The 15,000-nt window shown below is 36.7% G+C and overlaps 1 protein-coding gene and 1 long non-coding RNA gene across 9 annotated transcripts in view; one reads left to right on the top strand and one right to left on the bottom strand.

Moving 5' to 3' along the window:
* The window catches only part of LOC136845708 (uncharacterized), a 191,271-nt gene extending 184,850 nt beyond the window's left edge, over positions 1-6,421 (top strand). For all 8 annotated transcript variants that reach the window (XM_067115875.1, XM_067115878.1, XM_067115880.1 and 5 more), the window contains one exon: positions 3,764-6,421. In XM_067115875.1, the coding sequence (XP_066971976.1) occupies positions 3,764-4,405 (642 nt within the window). In that variant the 3' untranslated portion in view covers positions 4,406-6,421. The remainder of the gene's footprint in view (positions 1-3,763) is intronic.
* LOC136845709 (uncharacterized) overlaps positions 1-15,000 on the bottom strand; it is a 257,178-nt gene that overhangs the window by 210,539 nt on the left and 31,639 nt on the right. The gene's annotated exons all lie outside the window — the stretch shown is intronic.

The raw sequence follows: 15,000 nt of genomic DNA, 5'->3' as shown, positions 1-15,000 counted from the left end.
TTATTTATATATGTACTGTATACGTGTTTGTGTAGTCAAGTAAAATTTTGTGGACGATGATGAAAATTTCTAACATATAATACTATACCGGGTATTGCAGACTCTTGTCTATAAGCTTGCATAAAAGTGAACGGAAAGAGAGAGAGAGAGAGAGAGAGAGAGAGAGAGAGAGAGAGAGAGAGAGAGAGAGAGAGAGGAAGGGAAGGAAGAAAGGAAGTGGAGTTGCAGCGGAAGTCGACCGGAAGCAGCTAGGAAAGGGGGAGGGATTTCAAGTAATAATTTCTGAGCGAGAACCGGATGTCATAAGAAATTTCAAGAAAAACTTTTAACTGAAAAAGAAACGACTGTAATATTACTGATATTTCTGAAATTCGAATTTCTTCGGTCTCTTTCGAAAAAGATGAAGTCGTGTATGCGAGTATGTACATGTAATGATGTATAGATTTAATCAAGTAAATTCAATTATTATGGCTTTGGAAATGACATTTTCATCAGGATGATATCAGTACCAGATAAGCCATTCCCCGAGCGGTGTGTCGTACTTTTACTTAGAATACAGGCTTTCTAAAGGATTCAGTCCCTTTTATATCCTCGGATGGCTGATTTACCTTAAAAAAAAGATAGTGTTATATCTAATTTCAGGTAATGGCCAATTACAAATGCAGAATACAGATATAACAGAGACATTACAGGGGACCTAAGGAAAACAAGAAATTAGTACCGGCAAAATAATAATAATAATAATAATAATAATAATAATAATAATAATAATAATAATAATAATAAAAACACATGTAAAGTTCTATTGGCGCACACTCAGAGGGTAATACAATACAACAACTCATAACTAGATATCTCGTAGGCACATATAAACAAACAGGATCGGATGTAACAAGACATAAGAATACTACAGTGGTTCACCTTCATTATAAATAATTAAAGAAACATCAAATGAACAGTAAATGTCGTTATGAGCATTATAGAAACATGAAATAAGTAAGAATAAAGGGATAAAAACACACACAACAAAAGACATTCCTCACGTGATTGACCCTAATTGAAAAAGAGGAACTAAGGAAAAAAAAACGGGGCCCTCCCATTAAGGTATCAAAGAGGCCATGTTATGCAAGCTTTGCCATCAGTTCGGAAACCACCTAACGGATTTCATCTCTCTGTCCCTCTGTGAAAGATGTAATATATATATATATATATATATATATATATATATATATATATATATATATATATATGTGTGTGTGTGTGTGTGTGTGTGTGTGTGTGTGTGTGTGTGTGTGTGTGTGTGTGTGTGTGTGTGTGTGTAGGTATGCATATATTCACTTTTAAACATAATGTTATCAGGCTATATATCCCGGAAAATAAATGAAAGATTAAGATGCTTTTGACGTGATATCTATAAAAGTTCATTGTATATTGAAATCTGGAAGAGTGTGTGGTTTAAAAGTTGCTATAATTTTTTGTGAAATTACTGAGGCACTGGGCGAAAGCCTGTGAACTCTGAGAGATACTCAGGATGTGACGCAGTCAAAATGTATTTGAGTTTCCAGTCTTTACTTCATCGTGGCAGGATCAGCAGAAAAGTGGATGAACTGGCAAATAACCACCAATTATTGTTGTTATTATTAATACTGGAATTTGCACGCATTCCAGTAAGACAGGGCTAAACGGCAGTCAACCAGCAAAGTAGGCTTCCGCGGAACAGAATGTGAAGAAAACACGAAATAAATGGGAAACAAAAACAAACCAGGTAGAAACAACGGCAATAAAAGTACCTCAAGTTCCTGAAAGAAATACGTGAAATCAATCAAAATGAGTTTTCTTTCCCCGTAAGACAGAAATTTCTCCTTCTCTCTTAGTTCCCATTTGAGACTCTTCATTGCAAGAGGTGACCTCTCTTGAAAAGTAGGATTTCAATTTGATAATCTTACTCATTAACTGATTAATTATTCCGTCTCAGAACAGCAAAACTAAGCTCATCGAGAGAAACTTTTAGACATCTGTCAACGACACCCTAACCATAGATCAACTGGTAGAATTTCTCTCTCTCTCTCTACTTCATATGAAACTCCTTTCGAAGTCATGTCGTCGGTTTACTGGCTGATCTCAGCTTATGTGGATGGCATCCATTATGGTGATTGGCAGGCACATTACATTTCATAATTTAAAGGGCTAATAATAATTTGACAGACAGCCGCATTAAGCAGCCTGAGGAGCCAAGTCACTAACATGGAAGTAGAAGGGAGCTTAAATTTTCAGCCTCTCTCTCTCTCTCTCTCTCTCTCTCTCTCTCTCTCTGGCAAGCATCCAAAAGGCAAAATGATCATAACACATGAACAGAACAGGTACAATTATGTGAAACGAATTGGATTTATTTGTGATACTCAAGATGATATATTCATTTGTGAATTCCTAACTTGCTTTTCACTTAGATAACTAGTTTTTCGTAAAAACAATGGTCGAAACGGGATTTTATCAAGGGGTTCCTCTTGTAAAATCTGAATACTATCATACATTTTCAAGTCAAGTGTCTCGATGAGACTGTTTATTCATATTGAAGACATAAATGAGTAGAATATCAAAGGAAGGAAAATAAACTGTGGCAGCACACAACTGAAATTTACTCATCGCGATTTTAATTGGTTTAATTCTCATGGACGACTCGGAAATACTGTTTTTAAGGGATGAACAATCAATTTTAGCAAGATATAAATATATAGATATTTTAATAATTTTCTTCATTTTCGTTTTGTTAATATTATTCAAAATACGAAAACATTCGTATGGAACAGCAGAAAGCCAAATTGAGAAAATGTTTGAAAGTAAAGAAAGCGGAATGAAGCATCAGTAGAAAAAAAAGCAACAAAAATAACGTGAGGTCTTGTAATACTGAACGCTCACGGACCATCGCTCAAATATCAAGAGTAAATGGTTACAAAAGACAAATGTCATTTTCCAAGTGACGATATTACTATGAACTCGATGGCAAGGCATTACCATCACGTTCTTTGGCTTCCATGAATCTGCCGATTATTATTATTATTATTATTATTATTATTATTAAAACATTTCTTCACTGTTTTACTCCTGTCTCCCATCTTCTCTTCCTAAACTTTATATTTTTTTCCTATTATACACACGATGTTATATCAATTACTTTGTAAACTAATTAGGCGATGGGTCTGGATTTTAATGAAAAATCTACAAGAAATAAGGTTTAATGTAAATGGACGTGCGTCTGGTAACGGTTGCAGATGAAAGGTATATAATGAGTGAACAATGAACAGGGTAGGCTGTTAATCTCCTGAAATTTATTCTTTTGTTTTAAACTTGATTGTTTAATTGCGCGATATGATTTTTTTATTTCATGGGAAGATTTAGCGTGAATGAGATTTCGTTTATGTTTCAGTAACTTCAAGTTCTTCGTTGGGAGGGTGGGTTCCGTTCTCAGCTAGCACTCTGCTGGCCGCGAGTTCGAATCTCCGACCGGCCAATGAAGGATAAGAGGAATTTATTTCTGGTGATAGAAATTAATTTCTTGCTATAATGTGGTTCGGATTCCACAATAAGCTGCAGGTCCTGTTGCTAGGTAACCAATTGGTTCTTAGCCACGTAAAATAAATCTAATCCTTCGGGCCAGCCCTAGGAGAGCTGTTAATCAGCCCAGTGGTCTGGTTAAACTAAGATATACTTACTTTACTTTTTCAGTAACTTCATCAAGTTTGATATATATTCTTTTTCTTTCCAGGTAATAGCGCCATGCAAACGACGAGCTGTAGCCCCACTTCCTTCAGAATCTGCAGCTTCAACACCACTTCCGCCGTTAGGGGAGCCTGTTAGCACAAATATTGATAACAATGCTCAGAAGGTTTCTGATGCTTCAGAATCTAAGCCAAGAACTGAAACCGCCAGTGCTGATGCACAGAAAACCCCACCTCCTTCTACCGCCGATGACCAAAAGGCATCGAGTGACTGTCCTAAAGATGGTTCCAAACAGCCAGCAACTCCTTCAGAGGTGAGTTCAAAGAAACTGGTGGTTGAAGAGGAGCAAGTCGTGGTAAAGGAAAGTGTGAGCAGCATCGATAATTCTGAGTCACTGACCACTACCTCGTCTTCCGACTCCCCATCGTCGGCGGTGTCCTCGTCTGCCTCTGCCTCCAAGCCAGGTGTCTCCTCCTCATCAGAAGCCACACCCACACAGACAGTCGCAGTCAGCTCTTCGGCTGCAGACACACCTTTGCAGGAAATTGTCACTCGGTCACGGAGCATGGCGTCAAGTCAAGAAAGAAATGTACCTCCACAAAGGCCTGTGACCAGGGCGAGCCGTCAACAGAGGTTGTTACAAAGGAGCTACTCAGGGCCTTATTCTCGAAAGCATCTCAGGATGTAAAGGAGGATAAACGGAAAGAAATCATGAAAGAAAGGTCATGTCTTTCTTTCTGTGTTGACGAATTAACTGTGATTTCAACGCCTTCCTCACCAGTGATATACCAAAAGAAGCTTCGTAGTCACTATTTGTTACATTTTTATGTTTAAACTGTATATCATTTTATTCTATTCGCACGTTGTCATGTCACTTCAAGTTTCACATTGCTAGTCTGCCAAAGCCATAGATATGTAGATACTGTTTATTCATGTAGCCTGAAAGGTGCCCGACTGGCCTTTGAAAGAAAGTAAGTTTGTCGACAGTAAGCTATTCTGTGAAGACTTGACATTGGATGCCTTTGGAAGCTCGGCGAAAGACAAGAAGCCCTTCGTAGTTGCTTACGGCTAAAAATGAGATGCTACTCTTAGCTTCTTTTAGCTAAAATGAGTTGCATTTCATAGCAGCAATTGGTAACATGAGCTGCCGTTATTGGCTGCTTACAGCAAAGTTGAACTGCGGTTTAGAGTTACAGGTAAAATGAGTTGCCGTTTTAGTTGTTTACAGCTAAAATAAGCTGCCGTTAAAGCTGCTCACATCTAAAACGGGCTGTAGTTGTTACAGTACATGCCTCTTCATCGATGACGGATGTCGCCGACCCGGGTAAATCTGTGATGGATGGCCTTCCTCACGTCTCTTGTTTTTCTTCTTCATTCCTGTTTTCTTTTCTCGGTGCAACTGATACATCATCATGTAAGGAAAGCTTTCAGGAAAGTAAGGGCATAAGGCTTTTTTTTTTTATATAGTTTTAGTGGATGATTGTTTGTTGATGTCTAATTTCTAAACGTTTTAGAAAAGCCAATGGTGTGTTATGTTATATTTTGTTTTGTTTTGAAGGGTTGGCCTAATCATATTTTGTAAGCATTGCTACTTAATAGATGCCTTTACTAAAGATGGAGCTTAGGAATTATGGAAGTTTTAGATATAAATATAATAAATTAACCTCGTCATGTTACAGATCTTGACTGACATGGCCCTTCATTTGCTCACGTGAAGATTAAGAGAGCTTTATGGAAACCCCAGGACTGTAAAAGAGACTGGCTATTCTCTTGATATTGCACTCGAAGCGGACATTTACCTGTCGTAGTTTTCCAGTTTGGTTTCCAGATTGCATTTGCACTTACTGAAGTGCAAAATTAGTATGCATTATCTTTTTGTCTCATGTAATAAATAAATATAAACAATGTGAGTCAATGTTATAATGTGGCTCATTTAAAGTATTGGAGTATTACATGTAACTATAGCCTGAAAACAACATGTCATTTGATATGATTAAAAGGTCAGATGACCTCATATCTCTGCGATTATGATCTATCATTCTTATTTTCAGAGCTATTTTCTGTATTCCTGGAGTCCACCTTGAATATAAGTGGATATGTACCGTTGAACTGTGCGTCATGCACGAGTTCTCATTGTGTGAGTGAGAAGGGCAATTACGCTGCTTTGATAGTAGAGTGAAATTACTCGAGGGTTTTCGCGATGATGATGATGATGATGATGATGATGAAGAGGCTTTCACACAGTAATTTTGCGTGCTTGTGATTTTATGTATATAAGTGAATTTCATATATAAATGAGTTGTGTATAAATGCTTGTTTGTATGTTTACTATCTATTTAATTTCATTTACCTGTTGTACGATATATTGTGTGAGAATAATGCTTCCGTAGCAGATTAGGAAATAAGATGGTTGATAATAAGGATATTATATTTATTACACAGCACTTCTTACTTATGTATACTTTATCTAACCATGTTCTTGTCACATGGATGGTTATGAGGAGCCTTGAAATTTATGTATTAATATGTATATATTGATGATTTGTGATAATCACCCTAGCGGGAACTACTGGTTTTCGGGTAAGCAAATGTACACGAATTTGTACTTGCAGAAAAGGCATGTGTGGATATACAGTTTATTTATGTAGCAGAGAAACGTTTTACCTAAATCTCTAAAAAGGTCAATAAAATTCCTTGCAGGTAATTCAATGGTTTCTTTTTTTGCTTATTATCCCAGTCTGTTTGATACCAGTCCTACTGCATTTTGATGAGAGTACTGTAAAGGCCCTCAGTTAATGGAACGAATCCTGTAACCTTTCTAATCCAAAATATCCTCTCTCCAAACAGTTTGGCTATGTAGGCTGGTTGATACACAAATTATAACAAACAGGTTTATGACATATGCCAATGATTTTTCTCAACTGTTTTCATGAATAACGTAAGGAAGTGTTTAAAATTTGTAAAGATTTTTTTATTACTTTGTAATCCATATGGTTTTGGTAAGAACATTCAAGTGGTTCCAAACAGATTTTTTCTCAAATACCAATTATAGTGTCAGTTAAACAAGTATATGCACATACTGTAGACTCTCATGTACAGCGCACATCTCTATTTCGATTTTTTCTGATCAGGACACTTTTAAACGTTCTGTTTCTGGATATCCGCAATATAAGCTTCAGAATCACCCAGCATGACAACTTTCCCATGGGATATGTAAAACCAACAATGACGGCCACGACCTATCGTAACAAGAAATCTCCTGAAGGACCTGCATAGTGACGTCGTTTCGTTGGGCATGGGAGAGCCTACCCACTAAAAGAAACACTAAGTTGTAATTTGCGTGGAAGTCTGTCCCCTTCTCCACCCTCCCATACATTAAACTCTATTAAACAGATGGCGCTGCTTATGATATGGCTGGTGCCCTCTGTCGCTCTTCCGTTTCTCAGTGGTGTTCTAAATATCGACCATAAAAGGACATTTTAAGTTTTCTGTTTTGTGAGAAGGTAAGAGTCATAAAGAGTCGATTAAGTTACCGCAGTCGTAAACCGGGAGGTCTCTCTCTCTCTCTCTCTGTGTGTGTCTACCCCTCGTCCACCACTGACTGACTTTTGTTCTACTTCGCTGAACGCGGTAAAGGCTACTGGTCACCACCACTTGTGCCACAGAGGTTGGGATGGTAGTAGACTCAGTAGCACTAATTGCGGCCAGCAATAAATTGACGTCTCTATGATAGTGCTCCCTCTCTCTTTAACGTCTTATTATGATAATGAAGGTCAGGCGATGAAAGTGAAACTCGAGAGCGATGTCAAAGTTTAGCAGCTGGGTTTAAGGGCCTAAATTCTCGCTGTAAGTAACAGTGATTAGCTAGAGGAAAAGAGGAGACTTTTTATCTCCACTGCATAAGTAAAGGTTTTCCTATCAAAATTATTGGGCATATATGTTTCCGAGAGACAACATTAAATATATGGGATTATCAACTTCTCGTGTTTCGAAAGACCAGTAATAGTACTGAACTTATTATTTAATCCATAAAGTTAATCCTGGAGAAAAAAATAGTCTTCTTCTTGAGATCATAAAGTTTGGTTGCCATAAAACTGTTTTACCACTTTCGTCTATTCAAGAGTCGAACTAATCAACGGATGAACTTTATTTAGGGAGCTACTTGATGGATCAAGGCCTGCCGGCACGTGTTTGTGTGTAACGCAGGCAGTCAAATGACAACGACAGGTATCTTTAGAACTAATTTATTCATTAGGGATATGCAGCATTGCTCAAATTCAGCTCATTAAGCAAAATCTAGTTCTTATTTGCCATTCGTCGCACGTACACATCCCCTCCCTCCCCCGCACCGCTTTCTCGCGATAAACGTTTGGCCTATCTTCGGTTCAAATTCCTTGTTCAGTTTTGTCGATAGGGTACATTCGTTGAGTGAAAACGTCTCCGCTTATATAACTTTCCAAGCGTGATATAAATTTCTGTTCTTTTCTTTTTCAGTTATGAATTTCATCTTGTCCGCAATGTTTTCTTAGGGAAAATAGAAATATTTTTGAATCCCATAAAACTGACTCGAGTTCTCAGTATCCTCCATTTTACGTTTTACAGTGATGTCTGTTGCCATGTCATCATCGTGTATGTCTGCTTGTAAGTCACCATACGTTTTCTAATGAATTATCTTTTGTCTTTGCACGTATTTTCTAACAATTAATTAATGAAGTGGTGTTTACTTTTGATGTCTGATGTATTTTGTTCGCTATTGTATTCTTTATAAAATATGGTTTGAACTGTGTATGCCACTCGGATAATAATTTTATAAATTTACTGAAAATGTTGTGTTGCAATAGTCACCTGCTTACCTGAGGGAAGAAGCAACTTCCGTTGATATGAGGGTATAGATAAAGTTAATCAGTTGTAGTTAGGAAGAGAACTTGTTGTCTTAGATTGAATAAATGATGAGTCGAGGGACGTGCCCTCAAGCCTGGAACTTTCTGCTCGTTCGAAGTATCTTTAATCCATCACTTTAATCTAACCACCAAGATTCAAGAGGAAGGAGATGCCGACATCAAAATTAATTCTAACCTGACTCTACTTACAATATTGTTTCATTATCGTTTTGGGGGAATTCAACGAGCTTACTGTTTCGTACTTCTGAATAATGCAACAAGAAATGCTTAACCAAAATAACATGTTGATACACCAATTCCCAGTTGCCTATGATGCTCATGTAAATTTTCACCACTGATTTCTTTTTAATGATCCTTTTTCTACATGTTCGTGTCATTTAGCATTATCGTTACCTGCCCTGAAGAGAAAAATGACAATCTGTTGACAAGGTCGTGAAAAAAAAAAAGATTTGCAACGAACATAAACTTTGTTACTCACGATTGCTTTTTATAAAATGGTTTTGTATTAGGTCTGCATGCCATAGGGATCTTGGATAATTTGGTGTACAGGTATTTACTAAAGCCCGTAACTTGGGGAAATAAGACAAAAAAAAAATAAATAAAAAGAAAAACACGCTGGTCTACATCACACTGATGTTGATTTATGCAGTTGCTTAATATTTAATACTACATTCATAATGTGGGTTTGGAATTCTTTGTCTGTCTCATTTTTTGGACTTCCAGTCTCACGTCTCGTTGGTTTTTTCGGTGTTAAAACATATTAATTTCTCTTTCTTCTTTTTCCCAATAGATCTGGGGTTTTAAAGGGCACCAAGTTGCCAGAATTCTCGGCTTCTGCATTATGAAAACCTTTGTTATCAGAACTTATCTTTATGCTATCACACAAGTCCCGTTGATATTAATGAGCACTGACATACCATTTCCATTTCCGCAAAGGAAAATATTTTGGATAAATAGCAACAACACTTATCAACATCACACTGTTCAACTCAAACAATTTTGTGACTTAGGGTAAGTAAAAACGAAGGTTGCTTCTTCTTAAAGGTCCCAAACTAGCTGCTCTGAGAACCCGCGAAGTTCACTGATTAATTAAGAATCCTCTGGTGTTGCAAAACCATGAAATCTTGACCGCTTATAATGACAAACAGTGCATCGGTTTAGCCATTTCTTTTTGTTGGAGGAAATGACTTCTTGCTCAAGGTAAATGCTAGTGTTTTCCTCCAACGTCTTATACAATTTCGCCAGAAACCGACTGAGACATTGAGTATCTGAGTGGTAAAAATGGGTTGCTGTTTATTTGCTTATCTCAAGTAAAATCCTTGCTAGTAAAAGATTCAAATTCGTATTGATAAGAAAAACACAAGGTAAGCCAGTAACACCCGAGCCATTTTGGAAATCGTCCACTCGACTGAATTAGCAAAGTACCGTAGGAACCAAAGTACGATTATTTGTAGGAATTAAAAAAATAATGTCAACGGAACATATCAATATACAGGGTATTCACCTGAAAATGAACCAAAAGGTTAAAAATGGGAATGGAATCCAATTAGAGGAACGCGCTGCAATGTTTTCAAATCTAAAGAATCGGAGGCTTTATTTGTATTCTTAATATAAATTCCCACTTACGTGGGCTTGAACATCGTGAAAATCATTCCTGTGATATTTCCCATTTTAAGACACGGGTAATGCAAGAACATAAAGGAAAAAAATGAGTTACAAACATTTTTCATGCAGCCAAAGCTGGCAAAAGTGGCTCTTAAGGTCTACTTAATATATTGGGTAAAATTAACTTCACATCTTAATGGACAAATGCCAAGAACAATTTGATAGCTTTTTGAAATTCATTTCTGTCAGAAAATTCAATATGTAACGAACACGGTTACATTTTGATACCTTTCATCATGAACTGTCATTATTAAGAACAAGGTGAGCCACGCGGCCCTTCCTGTCAGCAGGTTGGATTTTCCTCAGTGAGGATGACCATCTGGCGCCTCCAGATCGATGCTGGAAGAGCCACGTGGAAATCAAAAGAAAACGCTCACTGTACCTTATTCGAGATATAATTATCATCAGAACGTGTTAAAAAGAGGAAAAAATGAAAGAACGAAAATGTGGCACGCAGTTCGTTCATGATAATAACGAAAAAGTGTTAAAAGTTTCGACCTCAACAAATTACCTAAAGGTAACACGTGTCAGGATTTCAACAGGTGTGCAAACGCAAGTAGAAACCAGGCGATTCAAGAACAAGTGTGCTTAATCGTAACAGGTGTTCTGCAATAGATACAGGTGATCAGAGCAGCTTGAGGCTAGCACTTATATGTGTGTGTGTGTGTGTATTTCAAAACGTCTATTGTGTTTTAAAACGCCCTCAAAGGCGTTGTTTTGGTACAAGCTTTAATCATTGATTGTAGTCTTATTATTTTAGGGTTAAGTGTCCTTATGTCCTTCCTGGTATCATTCCTTTATATGTAACTACAATATATGTTTATTATTAAAATATGATTCTCTTTGACTGTGTTTTAGTTTAGGTGTCTTCCTGTGTTTAAAGAATCAATGCCTCCAAACTTCTGCGGCATAAAAACTATGCGTTTGGACATTTCCTTGAAAATTTAGAAGTTTGGTTATCTTCAAGACGTTTTCAGTTTCTAGATGAAATAAAAGACTGAAGATCTTCTTTGGAAATGTTAAGCTAAACAACACATAACTCGCATCACGGCTTTTAGATGTTATATCATTTTACGCTTGAAAAATAAATATATGCTCGATCTGCTTATACACTTGTAGTTTCTGTAAAAGAAAACTACTGAGAAGGCTCTGTCTGTCCGTCCGTTCTTTTTCTGTCCGCCCTCAGATCTTAAAAACTACTGAGGGTAGAGGGCTGCAAATTGGTATGTTGATCATTCACCCTCCAATCATCAAACATACCAAACTGCAGCCCTCTAGGCTCAGTAGTTTTTATCTTATTTAAGGTTAAAGTTAGCCATGACCGTGCATCTGGCACCGCTATAGGTGCCAACAACGCATGCCACCACCGGGCCGTGGCTGAAAGTTTCATGGGCCGCGACTGAGAGTTTCATGGGCCGTGGCTGAGAGTTTCATACAGCATTATATGCTGTACAGAAAACTCGATTGCGGCGAAGGAACTTCGGCACATTTGTTACTTGTTTAGTCTTAAAATTACTTTTCTTAGTGTTTCTTAACAAAATACGAGCTACGTCTTAAACTTCCACACTCTTTATCTTCTTCTTTTCAACGTTTAGAGTAAACCGCAAGAACTTAGTTCTTGGAACTTCACAGAATCAATGTCTTGAAGATCGCTCAATTGATCTGGATTACTTTGGATGCTTGAGTCAAAATTAGTAACGATGGGTCAGGAATCTGGTGTTTAACTGTGCTACTATATTTTGAATACAAGACATAAAGATCATATTGTTGCAAACAGGATGTTCCCTGTTTACCGTATTTCTGATCTGTTGGTCATGCAATAACATTTACTCAACTGGAGATAATGTTTTTGTTACATAGGGCAAATAAAGTTATTTGTTTGCTACAAAACGATGCCTAGCTCCACTTGCACTAACCATGAATTCTAATAATCAACACTGATTTCATTTCTTTAGTTTTGCAGGCAGAGTCAGAGTTCAAAGTGGCAATCACTGATAAATCATTGTCTGACATATGAGCAGTTCAGCCAAACATTTCCTTCTAACCGGTATATTCACGTTTTAGCTCAGATAATGTCAACATCTGACATAAGGCATTGAGGTAATTAACTTTTATTGATGGCATCATCATAAGAAGAATTCCTGATGTTTGAATGTGGCGCTGTGAAAGTTATTTTGTGCCTTCGCTTGTTTGCGGAAGTTTCTGTCAACTTACCTCTTTGCTTGAGGGAAGTGAAATGTTCAAGATCACGGATGCTTTATTAATTAAGTAAGGAGTTTTTCCAATGGTTTGAATGTGTTACGAAACTTGGACACTTTTTCAAATGTCTAAAGGGTCTAAGCATATAACGATAATACATCGTACCTATTACATGTAATTTCCTGAAATACTGTTTTCATGTTAAGAAGATAACTTTGGCTGGCTTTACCAGCTTCAAACAAATCAGTTCGACGTCATCACTGGGAATACTTCTAGAGAAGGAGCGAGATGCCAGAATCTGTGAATCTAACATATGGACCCATGCAAAATTAGAATATATTCACCTTTGTTTTTCAGTACCATGTATAATCTATATATATAAAAATGGATGTATGTATGTATGTGTGTGTGTGTGTATATGTTCCAGCATAACTCTGAAACGCATTGAGCAATTTCAACCAAACTTGGTATACATTTGACTTACTATCTTGAAAAGAATACTGTGGGGCTAAGACATCACAAGCACCAAAGGGCACCAAAGGGGGTAGGTGTGGGAAGGGCCTCCTTGACACGGGGGTACTTCTGCCTGTAGACTTAATAACTAAATAAACTCTACAAATTAATCATACCTCATTTCGGTATACATATGACTTACTATCTGGAAAAGAATACTATGGGGGTGGGGGTCAGAAATCACTAGCACCAAAGGGGGTGGGGTTGGGAAGGGGGTAACGCAAAAATAACCGAAAGCGACAGATATTAGTGTCTAATCCATAGTTTTCGAGGACGCTGAGGTGAATGGTAACACTCCTGATGCCCTTTAAGTCCAAGTTCAGCCCCGATAGGAAGCGGGGGTGAGAAGGGGTGAAAAATAAAATGTCAAAAATGACAGATATAGTGTGTAATCCATAGTTTTCGAGGTCGCCGAGAATAGTAACACTCCCGATGGGGGTTAGAATGAGTAAAATAGAAAATGTCAAAAATGCTGGGCAATGCAATTGAAGCAACTATCTTAAAAGGAAAGGGAGAGAGACAGAGTGAGAGGGAGAGGAAGTGAGAGAGAGAGAGTAGAGGGGGGTTAGGGAGGAGAAAGTGGGGAGAGAGAGAGAACATTGAATGATACTATAAGGAACTCAACAATGTCTGAAAAGATTCAAGAAAAATCCATAAATCTTTAGTGTTTGGAAAGGTAATATAGTTTCCCATATTGTACTTTAGATTTTACTGAATATAAATTTAATATGTACTTATACACTGACACCTTTATATATATATATATATATATATATATATATATATATATATATATATATATATATATTTATATATATATATATATATATATATATATATATAGATATATATATATATATATATATATATATATATATATATATATATATATATATATATATATATATACATGTGTGTGTGCGTGCGCTTGTGTGTATGTGTGTATATATATACTGTATATTTATATATATATATATATATATATATATATATATATATATATATATATATATATATAAATGTGTGTGTGTGTGTGCGTGTGTTCACATAGTCACGAATACCGTAGAGGACACAGACTAGGCTTTTGGTTAAGAATGATTATTTCCATTATCGTCGCTATCATGAACCCTGTCATCACCATATTCATCTTCTATCAATATTAAGTAAGAACATTCTAAAGTAAAGAAAGAATGGGGAGACAGAGCAGAGCGTACACACTTCCCCAATGAAGTGTCACGGTGTGAATACCTAATAACCCGGGAGGCAGGACCGAGATCTGGCGTATTTAACTCATTAATTTGCAGAAGGTGTTAATGAGGTTTTGTTAATGAATACTTATATGATAATCTCTAACAAAGGCTAGTTGCCATGCCCTGCTGTATCTGCAAGGATACCATTGCTTTGGAATGATCTTTTTTCGCGCATTCAAACCTCATTTTAGATTATCAGCAAACTTTATTTTCACCGTCGTCCATATCAAAGAAGAGCCATTTGGTCTCAGTGTGTATCGCTTCAGTCATGTAACTTAGTTTCGTATTGATGTGGACAAAATAAAAGAAATACACCTCACCTAGTAAACAGAGTACCTTTGATCTTAATAACCAATACCCACATAAGCACGCACACTAGGTACATACGTATGAAACGCATGCATATATATGTATATATATATGCATGCGTTTCATACATATGTACATAGTATCATACAATCCTGTCAAACAACAGGGTAACTACTGACGGGAGAACCATTGTATTTTTAGGGCACGTGCAAGGTTAAAATTAAATTAACTCTTCATGAAGTGAATCGGCAGAATCAAATAGATTAATTCTGTATGTGTATGTGTGTATATATATATATATATATATATATATATATATATATATATATATATATATATATATATATATATATATATATATATGCCACGTTCTTGCAGCATTGCAAGGGAAGGGATGACTCTAATTATAATCTAGATAACAACAACTGACTTACAAGGGGGCTGCG

The sequence above is a fragment of the Macrobrachium rosenbergii genome, chromosome 14, assembly GCF_040412425.1.
Source record: "Macrobrachium rosenbergii isolate ZJJX-2024 chromosome 14, ASM4041242v1, whole genome shotgun sequence".
Lineage (NCBI taxonomy): Eukaryota > Metazoa > Arthropoda > Malacostraca > Decapoda > Palaemonidae > Macrobrachium > Macrobrachium rosenbergii.
The sequence above is the reverse complement of the archived record's forward strand: the minus strand, read 5'-3'. Positions and strand labels throughout refer to the sequence as shown.